The following is a 21,359-nucleotide window of genomic DNA, read 5'->3' on the forward strand; positions in this document are numbered from 1 at the left end:
CCGACTGTGAGGGGCGTAGCCCAGGCCCTCAGAGCTGAGGGCTCCTTGCCCCCAGGGCATGATCCTGCAGGTCTCCGGCAGCCTGCCCAGCCTTAGTACCGTGGAGATGGCCTGTGACTATGGGAATGATATCCGAACCGTGGCTCGGGTCCCGGGCCCTGCCTTTGGTCACCAGATCGCCTACTGCAACCTCCTGCCGAGAGACCAGTTCCCGCCCTTCCCCCCGAACCAGGGTAAGCACACTGGGCTGTTGGCACAGCCCCGGAGGGGCAGAATGGTGGACTTTCAGGCATGGGGATGGCAGGGGCCCACGGCCACAGTCTCTGATGTTGGTGGCCATCCCCTGCCCCCATGCCCTCTCCCTGGCTTCCCCATCCCTTCCAGACCACATGACTGTCGAGATGTCTGTGAGGGTCAATGGGCGGAACATCGTCAAGGCCAATTTCACCATCTATGACTGCAGCCGAATTGCACAAGTGTACCCCCACACAGCGTGAGTGGCGTGGGGGGCTTGCCTACAAGTGTTGAAGGGAGGAACTCCTCCCCAGGAAGGGTCTTTGCTCTCAGGGGGTCCTGGGAAGAAAAATCGTAGCATCGTAGAGGTAGACAGGCCTCTCAATTGTTCATTCACCAGCACATTTATTCATTCCACAATAAATGCCATACTGCCTGATGCCCGGCCTCTGCAGACAGCCAGGCTGGACAGGGCAAAGTTCTTTGATTATACTGTTTAGTCTCCTAAAGGCCTCATCTCTTTTAACTCCTCTTTGTATACCCCTTATAGCAGGCAGCTCACTCCTTTAAAGACCCAACCCCTCCCAGGCAGCTCCGATGTGAGAAAGACCTTTCCCTGTGCTGGGATCTGCCTTCTGGGTTCCAGTTCCTGGAACAGGCATGAAGTGAGGGGTGGGGTACCAGGAGTTGAAGGCCCACCCTCTCTTCCAGCTGCACCAGTTGCCTGTCGGCACAGTGGCCCTGTTTCTGGTGCACCCAGCAGCACTCCTGTGTCTCCAACCAGTCCCGGTGCCAGGCCTCACCAAACCCCACGGTAAGCCAGGCTTGGGGGTCCACCTGCCTCTACTGTTTCATTACCTTTTTTTAAAACAGATTCCCACATTGAGAGTGTGCCCATGCCCTTGCATATTCCTCCTGAGCTTTAACAGTTCTGAGGGGCTCATCACGTACCACAGCGCGTGGAACCCACCCCTGTTGCTGGATATACCAAGTAGTTCCTCTTTCTTGCATTTTGATATAGGCAGGGCACTAGGCATATCCTTGATGATTCCCTGAAGACTGCTTCTTAGAATGACATATTGGGGTGATAGTGTGGCCATAGTTTTACACCTTGAGCTCAACTGCCTTCCAGAAAGCCTGAGCCAATTTACACCCCCACCTGTGGTAGGAATACCATTTCAACAACCCTAGGTGTTCAGGGCATTCATTTGTCCTCAGGGCCTACAGAGGTGATTTGCTTAAGGTCACCCAGCCAGGCAGTACCAGATTGGCCTTAACCCAAGTCCCTCTGCCTCTGGAGCCCATATTCTCCCCTCTTCTGAAAATCAGGAACTGGGTGGAAAGGGCCCTGCCTGGGTTTCCGCACCAACAGTGGCGTCCCAAGGGCAGGTGGTGCTGCAGCTGTCCCTGGACAGGGAGGACAGCCTGGCCTCAGAAACCGCACGCTCCCGGGTCCTTGTGCTCATGTCAGTCCCTAGGGGCCTGCAGTCTGACTCCATGATTGTTGGGGGCCAGGCCTGCCCCGGTGCTGCATGGCAGCTGGGTTTAATCAACTAAACGGTGATTAAATGGTGAGAAGGGGCAAGAGGAGGAAATGTAAAAATGGATCAATCTAGGCTTTTTAGTGTAAAAATACAGTAAAAATGGACATGCCACATATCTCGCCCCTTTTTGGCTTCTGGGACGTGTTCACTTTCCAGGTGGCCTCTCACCTTTGCCCAGGAACCCTCTAAGGCCACTGCAGCCCATGCCAGGTATGGCAAAGTGGGATGCCTGGGACATTGGCTGCTGTGATAAGGCCTAGCCGGGTGGGATGTGCCAGGATCCTAAGATCACAGCTCGTCTCCTCTCAGACCTGGCCCATATCAGGACTGAGGGGGGCTGGGGTGGCGCACCAGGGCCTCGGCAGCTCATCTCTCCAGGAAAAAGCTGCTCCTGCCCATTTTCCAGATGGCACAACTGAGGTAGCGACCTTGGCACCTGGTGCCCTGGCTCCCTACAGAAGGAAGTCACTGGGGCTCCATTCTGGGCACACATCCTGGGGAAGCAGCCTCAGTGCCCAGAGCCTCTGCTGCCCCAGCCTCTTGGCACTGGGCTCAGAGAATCTTCTCAGGTGCCAAGGAAGGGACTGGGAGCACCTCCTGCCTGACCCCCATAAGTGCTTTGAAGAAGAGTCTGGCAGGGGCCATGCTTAACTCAAAGAGGGGCATGGTACGGGGGCTGCCAGCACGGGAGGGGAGCCCAGTGGAGTCTGTGCAGCTAAACCATAGGGGAGCCCTGGGCTGCTCCTGGACCTCCAGATTCCACAGTCAGGGCCCCACTAGGACTCCTGCTCTTGTTTGGGGCCCCCATCTCAACCACATCTTCCTTCCAGCCCCCAGCCCAGGGCTGTGTACACAGCAAGGGCTCGGTGATGGCAGTGTGAAGCAGGCAGCAGCCTGCTCTTTGTACTCTAACCCAGGGATGCAAGGAGGACCCAGCCTCATCACAGTCTGTTCAGCATTTATTGAATGACTGCTCTATGCCTTAGTCAGTACTGGACCCTGGGAAAGAACCAAGTTGGACTAGTCCTGCCCTCCCCATCATGAGCCAAGAGCCTCAGGTGCGACTGTGACTGTGTGATCTTGGGGAAGCTACTGAATCTCTCTATGCCTCTGTTTCCCCATCTATAAAACAGGACCTGCCTCAAGGGCTTTGGTGGGGATCTGGAATTATGCCCGTTAGGCACCAGCTCTATACTTGGCACATAGTAGGTACTCACTACAAAGCCACCATACACCTTGGGAACTGAGGGTCACTGTGTGGGTAGGCCAGAGATTTCTCTTGAGGGGGGACCTTTGTGCCAGTTCTTAAGAGATGCATAGGAGCTCACCAGCTGGGAGGCAGTTCCATGGCAGTGCCCTTTCAGATGGCTGTCCCCGGGTCTGCAGTTCTCCAGGCCAGGAGCTGGGCTGGGGGCACGGAGAAGGGCTGTCTAAGAATTACTGCAATCTAGCAGAAGAGGCAGCTCTGTCCCAGGCTTGTACGAGGCTCTGAACTGATGCTTAATTTGGCATTTAATGAAGTGCCAGTTAGTCGTAGTGGCGCCATGGTCTCTGGGCGTATAGTGGGTAGCCCCTCAGGAGCTGGAATAAGTGTCCCTGGGAAGGGAGGTGCTAGGGCCTGAGCCTCCCGTCACGTTTCCATTGTCCCTCATGGTCCCCACATGAAAGATGTGGGAGGTGGAAGATGCTGGAAGGTGGGCTCCAGCTTTGGGGAAGGCAGGGAGGAAGCTGGATGTGCACCCTGTTTGCAGGTGCTGGAGGAATGAGGTAGCTTCCCTGGGGGTGGCTTCCCAAGGACCACTCATAGGGGTGGGTGATCACGAGGGGCCAGTGGAGAGAGTGGAGTAGTAGGAACATGGGGGCAATTGTGGGGGCACCTGGGGGTGCAGAGAGGTAGGGAGGGACCAGGCCAGGGCGATTCAGGGTCCCTGGATCTTTGAGCGCCCTGATGGTGTGGGATACCAGTTCTCCCCTTAGAGCTTAGGAGAGGCCCTGTGAGAGCCGCCAGGGCTCCTTCAGCCACGGTTCTGTAGAATAGGGGTGAATATCCACCTGGCCATGGGTTACAAGTGGCCAAGGGAAGTGGGGTGGCCCTTGGGCATGGTCCCGCATCATTCACTGTGGGGGGTCCTCTTGTGAGAACGCCTCCTGCCCTGACTCTCACACCTCAGGCTTCTTATTGGCACCTCCCCACCAATGGGCTGGGGCCAGGAGGACAGGCTGGGTCCCTGCCAGGTGCAAAGCAGACCTGGCAGTGGCTTGGAGGCCCGAGTGGTAACGTGGGTTCCATGCCCTGGGATCCCACAGGGTTTACACACAGCACAGAAGGGCAGCCTGAAGTCTGCAGAGGGCCTGGGGCTGGCTCTGTCTGGGGGCTTTGCCTAGAGAGGGCCCTTCCTCGGTGTAGGAACACGGAGGCCTGGAGAGGGTCAGTGGCTCGTGTGCTCTGGCCCAGGGAGCCGACAGCACCCGGACCTGGCTATGCTGCTTCTCCAGCCAAGGCTCCTGAGGTCTATATCAGGCCCTGTACCTTGGAGAACTCACCATTCTGGCCTCGTGGTCAGCAAATGTTCTGGACAACTGGAGTGTTCCTGTGCTGGCCATTTCACCGTAGGCAAACTGTTTTGCTTCTGTGTGTCTCAGTCTCCCATTCTGTAAAATGAGTGTAATGATAGCGTCTACCTTCTGCTTGGGAGCAGAATACAGAGTGCGAAGTGCTCAGAACGGTCCCGGCAGAGGGAGGGCTAGTGATCGGGCAGCAGCCACAGTATCCATTATTGTCATCTTTATTGTTGTGGGCACTGGCATCCCTTCGAGGTCTGGTTTTGGGCTGGGGTCTCTGAGGGGAATCAGTCCCTGTCCTGCCCTTATCTGATGTAGAATAAAGAAGTCCCCTACATTTTGTCCCAAGGCCTTTGGCCAGGCCAAGTGACCTCATGTGGACACACGTGGCCCATGGGCGCTTTTGCTTCTTGGCCTGATTCTAACCCAGATCCTTCTGCAACCAGACTTGGGCAGGAGGGCAGAGTAGGAAGCCCCTGGGCTGAAGGGTGGTTGTAGGCTCCTTGGCATGGGTGTGGCTGCTCCAAGGTCCCCAGTTCTGCTCTGCTTATGGTCCCAGCAGGTCATACTCAGGATTGGGAGGAGGCAGGAATGGCTCACTGGAGCCACCAGGACTGGAGGACCCAGGGCAGGTTGAGGGGTCTGTACTTCCCAGCTCAGAGCAGTCACTAGTGGGACATGGTCGGAATAGCCCTGCCCCTGGTCTCTGCCCTTCCCCCAGGCCTCAGTTTCTTATTCTGTACAGTGGGGCTTGGACCTCAGGAGCCTGGAGACAGTCTTGAATCCCTGCAGTGGGGTTGGATGTCTGCATCTTAACACGTGCCCTAGCTCAGAGGACAGCAGAGTCAGGCATCTGGGGTTTCAGGGTCCAGCCCTGTGCCCTGCCTCAGGCAACTCACTGTTCTCAGAGGCTCAGAATCTCCCCTTCCATCCTTCCACCCTTCTTCCTCCTCTTCCCTTCCATCCCTCCTCCCTTCTTCCTCCCTTCTTTCCCCGCTCCTCCCTCCCTCCCTGAAGCAGCTGCCTCACCAGTCCTCAGTGACTTCACCACTAAACAAGGGCCAATCATGTGCTGTGCCTCCAAGAGCCCAGGCCTGTCCTGGGAGTATCTGGGGCTGGCATGTTCACCCAGAGGCTGTGACTTGTACTCAGTCCATGGAGAGGGATGTCCCCTGGAGACCGGTGGTACCTGGCCCTCTGAAATATCCTCCTGGCCTTCGGAGCCCTCCCTGTGTCTTTCCTCTGGGCTGTTGGGAAGCTCTAGATTTCTCTTTTCTGAATTGCTTAACATGGGTCAGTCAGGAAGCTGGAGTTTCAGCCCTAGGGGTGTCTCGGGAAGTGGGTGCAGCCCCCTGTTCTACTACTGGGAAAGGTAAGGCCCAGAGACAGGGGAGGAGCTGGGCCTGGAGCTCAGCCTACCAGCTTCCTCTGATACCCGGGAGCACTCGTGGAGGAAACTGGGCCCACCACCGGGCGGGTTATCCATCTGCCTATGCCCACCTTCCTTATCTTTAAATGGGGCCAATGCGACCTGCCCATAGATTGGAAGGCAGTGGTGGGTGGGAGGCACAAGGTGGTGGTAGTGGCCATTAGGACTGAATGAACAGAGTTTTCTCCCCAGGGAGTCAGGACCGCACGGGGCAGGCTGGGGCACAGTGAGTCCTGCCTCTTCTCTGAAATGCCCCTATGTCACCCTCTCCTCTGGTTTCCTCTGCAGAGCCCTCAGGACTGCCCCCGGACCCTGCCCTCACCCCTGGCGCCCGTGCCCACGGGTGGCTCCCAGAACATCCTGGTACCTCTGGCCAACGCTGCCTTTTTCCAAGTAAGTAGAGGCCAGGCCAGCCCCGGGTGGGGCCAGGAGGGGGCTGGGAGCACGCAGGTCACCAACCGCCCCCTTGTCCCGGTGTGACCCCCGCTCTGGGTCTGCCGCAGCACCATGGTTCCTGTATGGGCTTTGCTTTGCTTTCTCTGAGTTTCCACATTCCACATGAGGAAGCAGGAAGAGGAAGTGGTGAGGGCCAGGCCAAGGGGGACAGCCAGGTGCCAGCAGCTGCCAAAAGGAAGCCAGTGCCCCCAGGGTGTCCTGCCCCGTGCTGCAGCTGGAGGGTGGACACTGCCCATGTTGGGCCCTATCCTGCCCTCCCTTACCCTCAGCTGTGACCCTGGACACACCCCCCACCGCCAAGCCCACTACCCTGTGGTTGGCTTCGGTCTTCCCTGCAGAAGGACCGAAGAACCCCTCAACCATCCCATTTCTCATTGTCCAGATGGGGAAGATGAGGCCCAGGAAGGAAAAGTGGATGATACTGGGTGACACAGCACAGGGCTGGACTTGTGTTTGGCCCTGGACTCCCCATCCAGTGCTCCTCTTTGCAACCAGCTCCACCCTCACCATCTGGGCTGGGGGTGGGGACGCAGCTCTTTTCTGGTCCCCTCCTGGAGGCACATCTTAGGTGGGAAGCGTTGATGAGTCCTGGAGGCATGCCAGCCACCCCCCTCCCCAGCTCTCTGGAACTCACCATCTGTTGCTTCCAGGGAGGAACTGAGGCCTGTGAGGGCTGTCACACGTGGGGGCCACGTGCCTGGCATCTGGGATGTGTTGGGAAGCCTCACAGCAGGAGCTGGTGCCCTGGGAAGGCCAGGGTGGGGCCTGCCCTCAGCCCTCAAGCCCAACCCTGTGAGAGTTAGGTCAAGCGCCTCCAGGAGCAGCTAGGGACCTGGGCAGGTGGGCAGGATGGCTCATGGGCCCCGGGATGGGGAGGCGAGAGCCTGACTTGAGTCCTGCCGATTCTTCCCAGCTGTGTGGCGGGGCAGCCTCTACTCTGACTGCGCTGCAGGGGTGCCTGCCCTCCTGCCCCCTGGCCTGCTCTGAGAACACTGAAGGCTGCCGGTGGGGGGCCTGTTTGCTGAGCGTACACCCTGGGGAGGCCTGGGACAGCTGACTGTGCTATCCTGAGGTGGCTGAGGACTCAGAGGGACCCATCTCCAGCTCAGCATGGCAGGGGACAACACAGGTTTTTGGCCCCGTCAGCAGCCACTTTCTTGAGTTAGCCTCCAGGCTGGGACCCCAAAAAACAGGGAGGTTGACCTGCACTCTCCTCAGAGTGTCACATCTGCCAGCCACAGGGACATAAACAGGAAGCTCTGCCACGCAGCTGGCTGGGGCTTGGCTTCATACACAAAACCTGAGTCTGTTCACTCAACAAATAGTACTGGTGCTGCTCCTGAGAGGGCCAGATGAGCCTGGGGAACCAAGCCCTGCGTAGCCATGACACAAACATCATTGGATACTTCCTGCATACTAATGATAGAAAGCACATATTAGGCACCTACAGTGGGCAGCCCTCTGAGGTACACAATTTCCGGTTTTCCCTGCAACCCTATTCTCATTGTCCAGGTGGGAAAACCAAGCCTCAGAGAAGTGGGGGCGACTTGTATGAGGTCACACAGCTGGGAAGAGGCAGAGGTGGGGTTTGAACCCAGGCCCGGGCACATCTGGGCAGAGCCTGGTAGGGCAAGGTAGGCGGTGGTAAGGCTCAAAGAGCAGGGGAGCCCCCTGGGAGTGACGCCTAAGGAGCTGAATATAAGGCCCCTGGACTGGACCACTGGGGATGCCGGAGAGGCTTTTAGTGGTGCTGACAGCACGAGGCCAAAGTTCTTGGCATTCTTACATTCTTGGCCTCCCTCAAACACTGGATGTGATGGCCGGGAAGGGGATCTGGGGGGACGGGACAGCCCGGGCAAAGGACTGACAGTTCAACCAAGCCTACCTTTCCAACGGGAGTCCATGCTGTCCTGCTGGAGTTGGAGGGCGATGCATGCTGGCTTGGCTCTCCTCAAACCCGCCTCCCAATCTGTTTCCCACAGGGTGGAGCCCTGGAGTGTAGTTTTGGGCTGGAGGAGGTCTTCGAGGCTGTGTGGGTGAATGAGTCCATCGTCCGCTGTGACCAGGTGGTGGTGAGTGGGGTGACTCCAGCATGGGTGGAGGGTGGGCCTGCATTAGTGCAGATGCTGTACCCCTCACCCTGCCTTGCCCCTCTCTACCTTCTGCTTCCCCCATCCCCATCCCCAGCAGCCCCGCCCTCATCTGCCTCTGGGACACCCACCCCCAGCAGAGCCCCAGGCACTGCCCACACCCGCCATGCTCTTTTCCGTCCTTTTGCAGCTGCATACGACCCAGAAAAGCCAGGTGTTCCCGCTCAGTCTCCAGCTAAAGGGGCAGCCAGCCCGATTCCTGGACAGCCCTGAGCCCATGAAAGGTGGGCCATGGGGCCTCAGTGCGGGGGGTGGGGTTCAGCCTTTCGGGACTTATTCCAGTGATTGCCCCAAAGCCACAGATGTCCCCATGTTGTTCCCAGCACATACACAGCCTCACATCTCAGCCCTGCCATTCTGTCCTAGGCTCCAGGCCTTGGAGTCTCCATGCCTGCTTTCCCCTGCCTTTCCAAGCCTGATTGTGCCCATGCAAAACAGGACATAGTCTCTCTGCAGAGCTTGTGAGGACCTGCTGAGCCAGGGCTAGCCCAGCCTTGAGCGTGGCATCTGGGGCAGGGTCAGCGCCCCGCACCCCTCGAATGGTGGCTGCACAGTTGCTGGGACTGTCTGTGTTGGGTCAACTCTCCAGATGCCCCTCTGTTCATGGGGAGTCTCAGGCATCCCTGGTGGATGTGGTGCCCTCCAGATTCCCACCATGAAGGCCCCAGAACAGCCCTGGATACCCAAGGCCCTGGAGAACCCTCCCTGCCCTCCTCCTTGGGCTACTTGGAGGGTTTGAAGCCCCCGAGTCCTCAGAGCCCACATTGCTTAGGGGTCCCCAGTATCCTGGGGCCCCACCAGGGGTGATCAGCCCCACTGAGGCCTGGGTAGAGCTCCACCACCCACAGGCCTTGTGAGCTCAGGTGAGTCCCTCCTCTCTCAGCCACAGCCTCTTCTCCATAAAGTGAGGCTGACCCGAGGCTTCCAGCTGGAGTCCGTGAGGGGAAGGAAATCAATCAAGTGGGCACTGCGCCACGCACAGGCCCTGGGGGTTTGGGGAAGGGGCTAAGAACCTCTCGGGGTCCTGACCCCCAGAACCAGGACTGCCTCTGGGTGGGACACTGCAGTGATGGTTGGTGAGTGTGAAGGGGACACTGCTGTTGGGGCGCACTCTGAGAGCGGGGCTGACCAAGCTACCCCACGTCTCTTCAGCTGTGGTCTATAACTGCGCCACTGGCAGCCCCGACTGTTCCCAGTGTCTGGGCCGTGAGGACCTGGGTCACCTGTGCGTGTGGAGTGATGGCTGCCGCCTTCGGGGGCCCCTGCAGCCCCTGCCTGGCACCTGCCCTGCCCCTGAGATCCGTGAGGTAAGCAAGCCCTGTGGAGTCATGTGGCACCTGCACACCAGCACCGCACATATGCAGCACCCACAAGGGTCCCGCTCCTTGGGGACTCAGTGACACACACACCAGCACCTGGGTGCAGGATCACCTGTGAACAAAAGGAAGTGCTCTGCCTCACAGAGCTGACATTTCAGTGGGGGAGGTGGACAGTAATAAATAAGGAAATGAATAAATTATCATAGAGGAAATTGGAAGTGTGGCATGGTGGAGACGCTGAGGGCTGAGTGTTGTTATTTTTGGGAACACCGTGATCACTAAAGCTACCAATGACGTGACCAGACATGGCCCCTGGGAGCTGACCTCAGCATCCTCCAGGAGATCCCCTAAGTGGCGTCCCCAGGCCAATGTGGGCTCAGTAACGCACACCCACGTTCTCCTTGGCAGCGCAGTGACCTGCCAAGCGGTCACAGTCCCAGCCCTGCCTGGGCCTCCAGACCTTCCTTTAAGCAGCGGGTCTGCACGCCTTGCCCTGCTAAGTGCTTATGACTGCGGTCAGAAGCCTGCTGGCCTCCCATCCTCAGACCCCATTCGTCCCTCTCTCGGGTCACCTGGCAGATTGAACCCCTGAGTGGCCCGTTGGACGGCGGGACCCTGCTGACCATCCGAGGCAGGAACCTGGGCCGGCGGCTCAGTGACGTGGCCCATGGCGTGTGGATTGGTGGGATGGCCTGTGAGCCACTGCCTGACAGATACACGGTGTCAGAGGAGTGAGTAGCCACAGTGCCCCTGCCCACCCTTTCCAACAGTGCCAGTCTCTGCTCTCTGCCCTCCTCCCCCCTCCCTCCCTCCCTGTCCTCCATCCTCACTCTGCTGCTCTCTGGCAACCTGTTGCTTGTGGGCCTCTGGCCCTGTGCCAAAGCCGTTCCCACCACACATCCTGCCATTTCTGCTTGGGGCATCTGCTTTATGCTTCCAGCTCTGGCTCTGATGCCTACTCCTCTGGGAAGCCCTCACAGGCTGCCCGAGCTCAGCCCTTTTTCCACCTAAGCCTTGCTCTGAGGAAAATCATTTCCCCTTAAGAAAGGCTGGGGCTACTGGCATGGTTAGAGATCTGGGCCTTGCCCAGAGGGGCCCTAGGCAATGTGCATGAGCAGAGACTGAGCTGGCTTTCCTTTCGGGAGGCCATGCATCAGGCATGAGGAAGAACCCGCGTCTACCAGCCCAGTCCAGCAGACATTCTCGTGATCAGAGACCATCTTACCCACCTCCTCTTCTTACAGTTGCAGAAGGGTGGGAAACTCATGGGGTGAATTATACCTATAAGGCATTGGAAGTGTGGCATGGAGTGGGATGATCCCTTAGCCTGGCTCCAGGGTGGCTGTGGAGGCTGAGGACCTGCTGGCTGCCCCCACTGACCACAGCATCTCCCCTCAGGATCGTGTGTGTCACGGGGCCAGCCCCAGGGCTACTCTCAGATGTCGTGACAGTGAACGCCTCCAAGGAGGGCAAGTCTCGGGACCGTTTCTCCTATGTGGTAAGGGGGGCTGCAGCCCACCATCCAGCCCACCCAGCACACACTCCCAGGGGCTGGCCCAAGGCTCAAATGCCTGCCTTCCTCCCACAGCTGCCCCTGGTCCACTCCCTGGAGCCTGCTATGGGCCCCAAGGCTGGGGGCACCAGGATCACCATCCATGGGAGTGATCTCCACGTGGGCTCCGAGCTCCAGGTCCTGATGAATGACACAGACCCCTGCAGGGAGCTCATGTAAGCCCCTAGGCCTGGCCCACCCTTTCCAGCCCAGAGAAATCAACCTGCTCAGGGACTGGCGGGCTGGAGGTGACATCCTTGAGCCAAGTGTCACCTGGGTCTTCACTGGCTGTGTCCCCTAAGCCAAGCCCCTTCCCCTCTCTGAGCCTTAGTTTCCTCAGTGGTAATAATAGTACCAGTAATTGGGAGAAGGGCTTTGTGCCAGGTATGCAGTAGGTGCTCCTACTGTATAAGTGACAGCTGTGATGAGAATGGTGTTGATTGCACACTCAGATATTCAGGCTGGCCCAGGGGTGTGGTGAGTGGCAGGGTGTGGTTGGAGCCTCGTGGGGAAACACCTTTGTCTTTATTGTGCATTTATTGTGTACCAGACCCTACTAATGGGTATTGCTGGGGACACCAAGAGGAGCCCAATATAGCTCTCAGGCGAAGGGCAGACACACCCACAGGAAGTAGGAACATCTATCGGGGCCAGGACTGGGAGAAAAGTCAATGCCTTCAGGGATCTGGGGAGAGAGGCTTCACCAGGGGTGGGGACAGGAGAGATTTGGGAAGGCTTCCCAGTGGAGGTGGGATGGGGCAGAATTTGGAAGTATAAGGAAACGGTTGGGTGCTAACAGGGCAGAAGTTGAGTTGGGACCAGTTGAGGAGGCCTTGAACCCCGGGCCAAATGCATGGGCCTGTGCCCCAGGTCTCGGGGGCTTTGGCGGTGGGTGAGCTGCAGGAAGCAGGCCCTGCTGATAAGCTGCTACTCCCCCAGGCGCACAGACACCAGCGTCGCCTGCACCGTGCCTGAGGCAGCCCTGGCAGCTCCGGTGCCCGTGTGTGTGCGCTTCGAGCGTGGGGACTGTGTACACGGCAACCTCACATTCTGGTACACAGAGAACCCAGTCATCACAGCCATCAGTCCCCACCGCAGCCCCGTCAGGTGAGACTGATACCTCACCCTTCCCCCAGGCTCTCTGGGGCTACAGGTGGACTGATGGGTCTGGTTGTCCCCCACAGTGGCGGCAGGACCATCACGGTGGCCGGTGAGCATTTCCACATGGTGCAGAATGTGTCCATGACCGTGCACCACATCGGCCGGGAGCCCACGGTGAGCCAGCTGGGGGCCTGATAGGTGGGAGGGGGTGGCCCAGGCACAGCCAGGGCCCTAACTGACCAGGTCTCCTCTCACTGTGTCTCCGTCCCCTCTTCCTCTCTCTGCCTCTGTGTCTCCTCAAACCCCATTCCCCGGGTCTCTCCACATCCATCCGTCCGTTCCTCCTGCATGCCTGCCTTGGCCCCTGGCCCTCCTGCACTAGCTCTGCAAGGTTCTCAACTCCACCCTCATCACCTGCCCATCCCCTGGGGCCCTGAGCAACGCATCAGCGCCAGTGGACTTCTTCATCAATGGGCGGGCCTATGCAGACGAGCTGGCTGTGGCTGAGGAGCTGCTGGACCCCGAGGAGGCGCAGCAGGGCAGCAGGTTCCACCTGGACTACCTCCCCAACCCACAGTTCTCCACAGCCAAGAGGGAAAAGTGGATCAAGCACCACCCCGGGGAGCCCCTCACCCTCGTCATCCATGTGAGCGCCTCAGGGGCTGGGTAGGCGGGGGTGAGAGAGCCAGCCTGAGCCGTGGGCCTCAGGAGCACCTCCCCACGAGTGCCCCCCTTTGCATCCACAGAAGGAGCAGGACAGTCTGGGGCTCCAGAGTCACGAGTACCAGGTCAAGATAGGCCAAGTGAGCTGCGACATCCAGATTGTCTCTGACAGAGTCATCCACTGCTCGGTCAACGAGTCCTTGGGCGAGGCTGAGGGGCAGCTGCCCATCACAGTGAGTGGATGGGGTGCCAGAGCAGGGCAGACCCAGCCCCCAGCCCTGGCCTGTCTGCCAAGCATCTGCCCCTCACCCAGCACCTGAACTCGCTGAGCATTTTCATGCTCAGTAGCTCAGGCCAGCAAAGCAAAGCAGAGCTTTACACCCCCATTTGACAGATGAGAAAGCCGAGGCCCAAGAACTTAGTGACTTGCTTGAGGTCAGTGATGGGCCCCATCGGACCCGATGGGGCTGGATGTTCAGAAGCCATAAGAAGTTGTCCCTGTATCACTTGGTGTCTATCCTAGAGCCTGGACTGCCAGGCACTAGGTAGAGGCATGGAGGGCAGGGGAGCAGGAAGAGCAGCGAGAGACCAGAAGGCGGGATCTTTTCTGCACTGTATCTGCTTGCATGCCTCCTGGGATGAGGAGCTCACTCTCTCCCAAGTAGCACATGCCACCCCAGGATGGCTCTGACTGGGAAAGCTCCCTTTTACAGGCACCTCAATTCCAGTCCTACCCTGAGTCCTAACGCCTTACCAGCCCCCTGGTCCCAGGGCAGCCCTGCAGATACTTGGGGACAGCACCCAGGCACCCAGCACCTCATCCACCACTCTTCCCAGGCTGCAGTAATAATCACACTCAATAAAAATCCTTGTATTGAGTCACCTGTGCCAGGCCCAGGACCAAGGGCTTGACAAGCCCTCATTTAGCCTTCCCAGAGTCCCCAGGAGGCGGACATTGTTATCTCTATGTTATCAATGTGGCACCTGAGGCTCAGAGAGGTTAGGTAATTCGCCCAAGGCCACACAGCAAGTGAGGAGCAGAACCAGAGCATAGGTCCAGGAAAGCTACAACCCCCTTCCCCAACCTCTGTACAGATCCAGGTAGGGAACTTCAACCAGACCATCGCCACACTGCAGCTGGGGGGCAGCGAGACAGCCATCATCGTGTCCATCGTCATCTGCAGCGTCCTGCTGCTGCTCTCCGTGGTGGGTAAGGAGCCCTACCCTCAGGATACCCTGGAGGGCAGGCCTGCCACCTTGTCCCAGCCCTGCTGAAGATTGGCAGATGGGAGAAGGCAGGAGGGGATTCGGCACAGCTTGAACAAAGGCTTGGCCGTGGGAACAGGTTAGGCACCCAGAGGTCGGGGGAGGTGTGACCCGGCTCCAGCACCAGTGCACCAATGGGTAGAAGATGGTAGGTGGTGGGGGGGATATGCTGGGCCCAGGCCATGAATGCCAAGCAGAGAAATTTGGAACCATGTTCTCCAGTCAATAGGGAGCTACTGAAGGGCCTTAAGAGAGGGTTACTCAGGGAAAATTAACCTACATGTCTGGTGGGCTATATCACTGTCAAAATAATGGTCATGAGAGCAATAGATTCAATGTAGCAGAGAAACCGGAGCCATCATACGCTACTGGACGGAATATAGAAAGGGCAGCTGCTTTGGAAAACACTTCGGCAGTTTCTTAGGATGTGAAACAGAATTACCCTATGACCTATGACCCAGCAATTACACTCCTAGCTATCTGCTCAAGAGAAATGAAAACACATCCACGCAAAAACCTGTACACACGTTTATAGCAACGTTATTTACAATAACTAAGAAGTCAAAACAACCCAAATGTCCGTCAATGATAAATAGTTAAATGAAATGTGATCTATTTATACAATGGAAAATTATCCATAAAAGGAGTGGAGTACTGATCCATGACACCATAGGCATGCGCCTTGAAAATGTGACACTAACCGGAAGAAAACTCACTGAAGGCTGCGTATTGTATGATGCCATTTTTTTTTTTTTATTTTACTTTAGGTGCATACTATGTCTGGCATTTCTCCCCATGTTATCCCTCCCCACCCTCCGCTGTCTCTCCCCTACCCCCTAACTGCCCACAGTGTGTGATGCTCCTCTTCCTGAGTCCACTTGTTCTCATTTCTCTGAAATGTTTAGAATAGGGAAATCCATAGAGACTGAAAGCTGAATGGTGATTGCCAGGGGCTGGGGAAAGGATGAATGGGAGTGACTGCTGAATGGAAACAGGTCTTCTTGGGGCAGTAAAAATGATCTAAAGTTAGTGGTGGTGGTTGCACAACTAGGTGAATATACTAGAAACCATTGAATTAGGCCGGCTACCGTGGCTCATACCTGTAGTCCTAGTACTTTGGGAGGCTAAGGTGGATGGATAACCTGAGCCCAGGAGTTCAACACCGGCTTGGGCAACATGGCAGAACTTTACCTCTACAAAATTACCTGGGCATGGTGGTGCGCGTCTGTAATCCCAAGTACTTGGGAGGCTGAGGTGGGAGGATCACCTGAGCCTGGGAGGTCAAGGCTGCTGTGAGCTGTGATCACACCACTGTACTTCAGCCTGGGTGTCAGAGCAAGACTCTGTCTCAAAAGAAAAAAGAAGAAACTATTGAAGTATACTGTTTAAATTACTGAATTATATGGTATGTACATTATATCGCAATAAAGCTGTTTTATTTTTTAAATGAGTATATTCAATGCAGAAATTTTTTGGAAAAACTGAAAGAAGATAAAAGAAAAAAATACCCATCATTAATACCCTGTGTATTTTTGTATGCTCCCTCCCAGTCTCTTTTCTGAAAATACCATATATTAATAGATTTTTTTTTTTTTTTTTTTGAGATGGAGTTTCACTCTTGTTGCTCAGGCTGGAGTGATCTTGGCTCACTTCAACCTCTGTCTGCCAGGTTCAGGCGATTCTCCTGCCTCAGTCTTCTGAGTAGCTGGGATTACAGGCGCCTGCCACCTCGACCGGCTAATTTTTATATTTTTAATAGAGACAGGGTTTCTCCATGTTGGTCAGGCTGGTCTTGAACTCCTGACCTCAGGTGATCCGCCCACCTTGGCCTCCCAAAGTGCTGGGATTATAGGTGTGAGCTACCACGCCCAGCCTTAATAGATATTTTAATACCTTATATATATTTATGTATTATACATATTGTATATATGTATATATATACTCCTTCCCTCCCCAGAAAAGGATTATAATGTAATACTGCTTTGTAATCTGCTTTTAAAAGTTTATTAATTTACAAGTAACACCTGATCATGGTAGAAGGAACAGAAGATGCTCAAAAGCAGAAAGAAAGCAGAAGTCACCTCGAATCCTCTCACCCACGGAAAGCCACTGTTAACCACTTACACACACACACACACACACGCACACAAACACACACATTTGTTTTTTTTTATAAAGGGGGCTAAACAAATTCTAAAAGAGCTATAACACTACATATTTCTTTTTCTAAGGGCAAGTCAGCCATTGCTTTGCTGGCCATTCCTCAAGCCCTCTGCCTGTGGGAGAGCTCTCCCCAACCCCCCACCCCTTATCCCAACACTGCCTGGGAGGGAGGACTGCAGGGTGTCCTCCTCCCACACCCTGCCCATAGGAGCTGGAGCCAGGGCCAGTGAGCAAAGCCCCAGGCCCTGCATATAGCAGGCTCCAATAAAGGCTTTCCAAAGGGCGCTGGAGGCCTCACCTGTTTCTCCACTGCCCACAGCCCTGTTCGTCTTCTGTACCAAGAGCCGACGTGCTGAGCGCTACTGGCAGAAGACGCTGCTACAGATGGAGGAGATGGAATCTCAGATCCGAGAGGAAATTCGCAAAGGTAGTGGGCTGGGACCCTGCAGGGCTGGGCCTCTACTTTCCCACCTGGGGGAAAAGACGCTCACAGCTGTCCGTGTGTCCACCAGGCTTCGCTGAGCTGCAGACAGACATGACGGACCTGACCAAGGAGCTGAACCGCAGCCAGGGCATCCCTTTCCTGGAGTATAAGCACTTCGTGACCCGCACCTTCTTCCCCAAGGTCACCCTCAGCCTGAGCCTGTCCCTGAACCTGTGCTGGCCACCTCAGGGCAACTGGACCTCTCTGGTCCCTGCCAGTCTAGAGAGTCCCTTGAGCAGTGCCAAACTTGCACAGCTGTCCACAGCAGTCCCGGCCACTTCCCCTGGCCTGCCATGGGGCAGACGGTGGGGGGCAGATTCTCCTCCACTCTCATTCTCCACTCACTTGATATGTAACTGTCCATATGGAAGCCAGCTGCAGCCCCTCTCCCCTTGTCAAGGTGGGACAGAGTGGCCAGGGCTGCCCCAGGCCAGCCTCTCTCCTCCCTGTGCCTCTTCCCAGCCAGGCTTCCCTTGGTCTCTATACCCCCTCCTCCTGTCCACTGGGCTCCTGCCCCATCCCTTCCATGCTGCCCATGCCTGCCCTTGCCCGCCCTTGCCCTTCCAGGGTCCACTGCCCTTTTCCACCTCCTAGTGGTACCACCCTCCCTTCCCTGTCCACACCGTTCCCCACACAGTGGCTAAAACAAGCCCATGTTTGACTACATCATCTTTCATGAAATCCTCCAGCTGGCTTTTCCCAGCCTCAGGCTAAAGCTCAGACTCCCAGCCTCTCTGCCTCCATTTCCCCCATTGCACACAGAGCTGCTTTTGCTTCCCCTTAAGCCTTGTGTTCTCTTGTGGGGCCACACCCCTGGAATTTCACGACCCCCAGGCTTGGCCCATTGCCTCTTATTTCTTTATGGGGGGCTAATGCTATGCCAGTTTCCCCCAGCAGCCCAGGCCGGTGCCCCTTTCTGTGTGAGTGAGCATTGCATGCCATCAGGGGGTCTCCAGCCCCGCTGAGATGCTGGGGGTCTGCCTCTGCAGTGTTCCTCCCTTTATGAAGAGCGTTATGTGCTGCCCTCCCAGACCCTCAACTCCCAGGGCATCTCCCAGGTGCAGGAGACCCACCCACTGCTGGGAGAGTGGAAGGTGAGTACCCGCCCCCCAGCCCACACAGTGTGGGCTGCTTCAGGGCAGCCCTGCTTCTCCTGGGTCCCCTTTCCGGTTGATCTAATCCCTTCATTGATCCCTGTGGCATGGAGGTGGGAGGCATCTGCCGTTGTAAGGTACTGAGCCCTCCATCCCAGGAGGCATTCAGGCAGCCGTTCAGGATGTTATACGTGCTGACCCTCCCCCCACCCCACCAGGCCAGGTAGAGAGGACAGAGGATTGCCCCACCCCATATACCCCACTCCACCTGCTGCTTAGAGAATGGAAGGTGAGAGTCCTCCATACTGGGATGCTGGGTTACCTCCAGGCACCCTTACCCTTCTGTGAGCCCCACTTTTCAATTCAACTGAGCCATTGTTCTCAGTCACAAGTCACAAGGAGTTAGGAGGCATCCACCATGAAAGGTAGTGAGCTCCCCATCCCAGGAGGCATACAAGCAGCCGTCATAAGCACTGGCTTTTAGGCTAGGCAGGGACACTGGGCCCCCCTGGACACCCCGTCACCAATTGCTTCCACAGATTCCTGAGAGCTGCCGGCCCAACATGGAAGAAGGAATCAGCTTATTCTCCTCACTACTCAACAACAAGCACTTCCTCATCGTCTTTGTCCATGCGCTGGAACAACAGAAGGACTTTGCGGTGCGCGACAGGTCAGGCTGTGACAGACTAGCGAGGGGCAGGGGAGAGGGGCCTGTCCAAAGCCACACAGCATCAGGTCCTGGATCCTGGGACTCCTGACGCCCCCATATTCCAGCCCTTCCTGGGCCTGGATACCTAAGACCTGGGCTCATGGGGCACGGTGGTTGCCGTGGACATAGGAGAAGGTGGCTCTTTCTCCAGGCAGATTCCAGCCCCACTCACCCATCTGCAGGACCCAGTCACACAGGCATTCCTGGGACCGCTGAGCCCAGGGACGAAGCAGCACTGAAGCCTCGGGACCCCCAACTCCAAGGGCCTCAAGGCGCAGCTGACACTGGCCTCCCGCTCACAGGTGCAGCCTGGCCTCGCTGCTGACCATCGCGCTGCATGGCAAGCTGGAGTACTACACCAGCATCATGAAGGAGCTACTGGTGGACCTCATCGATGCCTCGGCCGCCAAGAACCCCAAGCTCATGCTGCGGCGCACAGAGTCTGTGGTGGAGAAGATGCTCACCAACTGGATGTCCATCTGCATGTACAGCTGTCTGCGGGTGAGGCCGCCCGGGGACAGGCAGAGCCCAGGTGGGGGACGTGCCAGGGATGCAGCAGCAGTGACCCCGAGGCCTTCCAGGCCTTCCCTGGCACCCTCAGGCCAGCTCTGCCAGGAAGGAGTGTTGCAGGAGACAGGCCCATAGGACCTGTTAAGCCGAAGGGGGAGCCGCAGCCCAGGGGAGGCCTGGCTGGACCTGCCACTCAACGCATGCTTGGGCGCATAACAGAGGTTGGGTCAGGGGCCTTGTCCCATTTGTGGTTTTTGCAGTCATCCAGCCCTTCCTGCTCTGGATTAAGGAGATTAAATCAGCCCCTGGCTGGCCCCTGAGGCTCTTCCAGCCCTAGGGGCGAGTACCTCGCAATGCCTCTCCCTGTCTGGAGGCTTCAAGGTGGCTTCCTGGAGCAGGCACCCCAGTGCTGAGCCCTAAGGGAGCAAGCCAGGCGAGGAGTGGTGGGGAGGGTCCTCCAGGTATTGGGTACTGCACAAGGGCAGAAGCTGGGAGGAGGAGATGTTCATGGAAGAAATGGAAAGAAGGCTGGAGAATCCTCCAGATGAGAGCAGAGGCTGGGAAGGGGGTGGGCCAGGTAGCCAGGGTCTCCTGCATTCCGACAAAAGGACCCCCTAAGCTCTCCTCTGCAGAGCAGGGGTTGCTCAACCTCTGGTCCCGTCCCACCATCCAGCTGCCCTACGGTGGCAGAGGCTAGAGGGCTGCCTGGAGGATTGTGGGAGAAAGGCAAAGGCCTGGCTGGAGCCCAGAACCAGGGCCTCAGATGTTCTGTTTTTTGTTTTAATTATTGAAGAGATGGGGGTCTTGCTTTGTTGCACAGGCCGGTCCCAACTACCAGGCTCAAGGAGTCCTCCTGTCTTGGCCTCCCAAAGTGCTGGGATTACAGGGGTGAGCCACTGTACCCAGCAAGCATGTCCTGGGCTTGAGTCCAACCTTTGGCACAGCCCAGCTGTGTGACTCTGGGCTACTCATTGCCCTCTCTGGGCCTTGGTTTCCTTCTGTCAAATGGGCCTAGAGGAGCCCCACAGCTCCTCCTGGGAAGAGGGGGTAGTAGGGTGGAACAGAGGCAGGGCCATTGGGGTGCCTCCACCTTCTGCGGGCTGCCTCGCTGTGGGCCATCAGGAATCACAGGGCCACTGTGGACCCTAGACCTCCCTCCCCTGGCTTGTTCCCATAGCCTCAGCCAGGCCTTCCCCTGTGAGCCGGTTTCCTCCTCTAGAAAGCGGGGAATCGGTGCCTCCCACACCCCAGACCTGGAGAACTAGACCAGGACGCAGGCTGGCATGCTGCCGTTGTAATCTTTGCCAAATCTGCCTAACACTATCGTGTACTTAACTTTTCTTAAAATCAATTTTGGTGGGTAATTAAGTAAAACTATCCCAGTGGAACACCTGGGTCACTTGCTGGGCAGTGGCCATGAGAATCGGCTCATGGCTGTGGGTCCAGCAGAGCCACTGCCTGGAGGGCCTCCCTTCAAGAAGGGCAAGAGCAGGGGCATTGAGCCCCATTCCACCTGGGACTCCACAGTCCTCAGCCTGCGAGTAGGGTCGAGGCCACATCGGTGTTCCAGGTTCACCTTAACTCACCCCTGCAGCTGCCCACTTAATAGAAAGTCACAGGCTTGGGAGTCAGCTGAGCCAGGTCAGGGTCCTGGCCTGCCACTTCCCAGCTGGGTGACCCTGGGCAGGTCACTTGCACTCTCTGGGCCTCGGCACTTTGGCTACACAAGGATGATACAGTGAACGCAGCCACCCGCAGCCGGTGGTGTTTAGTGAACACGAGCTTAGGGTCCGTGGGGACACCCTCGGGAGAGGGATGTTGACACCAGGATCCAAAAACAGACTGTTGGAGGGTTTGGGGGATGGGGGTGTGAAGGTGTTTGGCCCAAGACTTGGGCTTGGAATATGGAGGGGGCCTTAGCCCTAACAGCCCCATGCCCCCCAGGAGACTGTGGGGGAGCCGTTCTTCCTGCTGCTGTGCGCCATCAAGCAGCAAATCAACAAGGGCTCCATCGATGCCATCACGGGTAAGGCCCGATACACGCTCAACGAGGAGTGGCTGCTGCGGGAGAACATAGAGGCCAAGCCCCGGGTGAGCCGGCAGGGCTGGGAGGGTCCCAGGGC

General features: G+C 57.1%; 1 protein-coding gene across 3 annotated transcripts in view; it reads left to right on the forward strand.

Annotated features, from left to right (window-relative positions):
* The window catches only part of LOC100409974 (plexin-D1), a 51,257-nt gene that overhangs the window by 22,283 nt on the left and 7,615 nt on the right, over positions 1 to 21,359 (forward strand). Inside the window, exons 6-26 of one of the 3 annotated variants that reach the window (XM_035273792.3) lie at positions 56 to 233; positions 385 to 493; positions 946 to 1,048; positions 6,058 to 6,162; positions 8,208 to 8,297; positions 8,506 to 8,599; positions 9,528 to 9,682; positions 10,274 to 10,425; positions 11,093 to 11,192; positions 11,283 to 11,422; positions 12,186 to 12,353; positions 12,431 to 12,521; positions 12,730 to 12,993; positions 13,094 to 13,243; positions 14,106 to 14,220; positions 16,759 to 16,866; positions 16,952 to 17,064; positions 17,913 to 18,017; positions 18,557 to 18,687; positions 19,029 to 19,227; positions 21,181 to 21,327. In XM_035273792.3, coding sequence (XP_035129683.3) covers positions 56 to 233; positions 385 to 493; positions 946 to 1,048; positions 6,058 to 6,162; positions 8,208 to 8,297; positions 8,506 to 8,599; positions 9,528 to 9,682; positions 10,274 to 10,425; positions 11,093 to 11,192; positions 11,283 to 11,422; positions 12,186 to 12,353; positions 12,431 to 12,521; positions 12,730 to 12,993; positions 13,094 to 13,243; positions 14,106 to 14,220; positions 16,759 to 16,866; positions 16,952 to 17,064; positions 17,913 to 18,017; positions 18,557 to 18,687; positions 19,029 to 19,227; positions 21,181 to 21,327 — 2,817 coding nt within the window. The remainder of the gene's footprint in view (positions 1 to 55; positions 234 to 384; positions 494 to 945; positions 1,049 to 6,057; positions 6,163 to 8,207; positions 8,298 to 8,505; positions 8,600 to 9,527; positions 9,683 to 10,273; positions 10,426 to 11,092; positions 11,193 to 11,282; positions 11,423 to 12,185; positions 12,354 to 12,430; positions 12,522 to 12,729; positions 12,994 to 13,093; positions 13,244 to 14,105; positions 14,221 to 16,758; positions 16,867 to 16,951; positions 17,065 to 17,912; positions 18,018 to 18,556; positions 18,688 to 19,028; positions 19,228 to 21,180; positions 21,328 to 21,359) is intronic. The other 2 variants (XM_035273793.3, XM_035273794.3) reach the window with 2 other exon arrangements.

This window comes from Callithrix jacchus, chromosome 15 (assembly GCF_049354715.1).
Source record: "Callithrix jacchus isolate 240 chromosome 15, calJac240_pri, whole genome shotgun sequence".
Taxonomy (NCBI): Eukaryota; Metazoa; Chordata; class Mammalia; order Primates; family Cebidae; genus Callithrix; species Callithrix jacchus.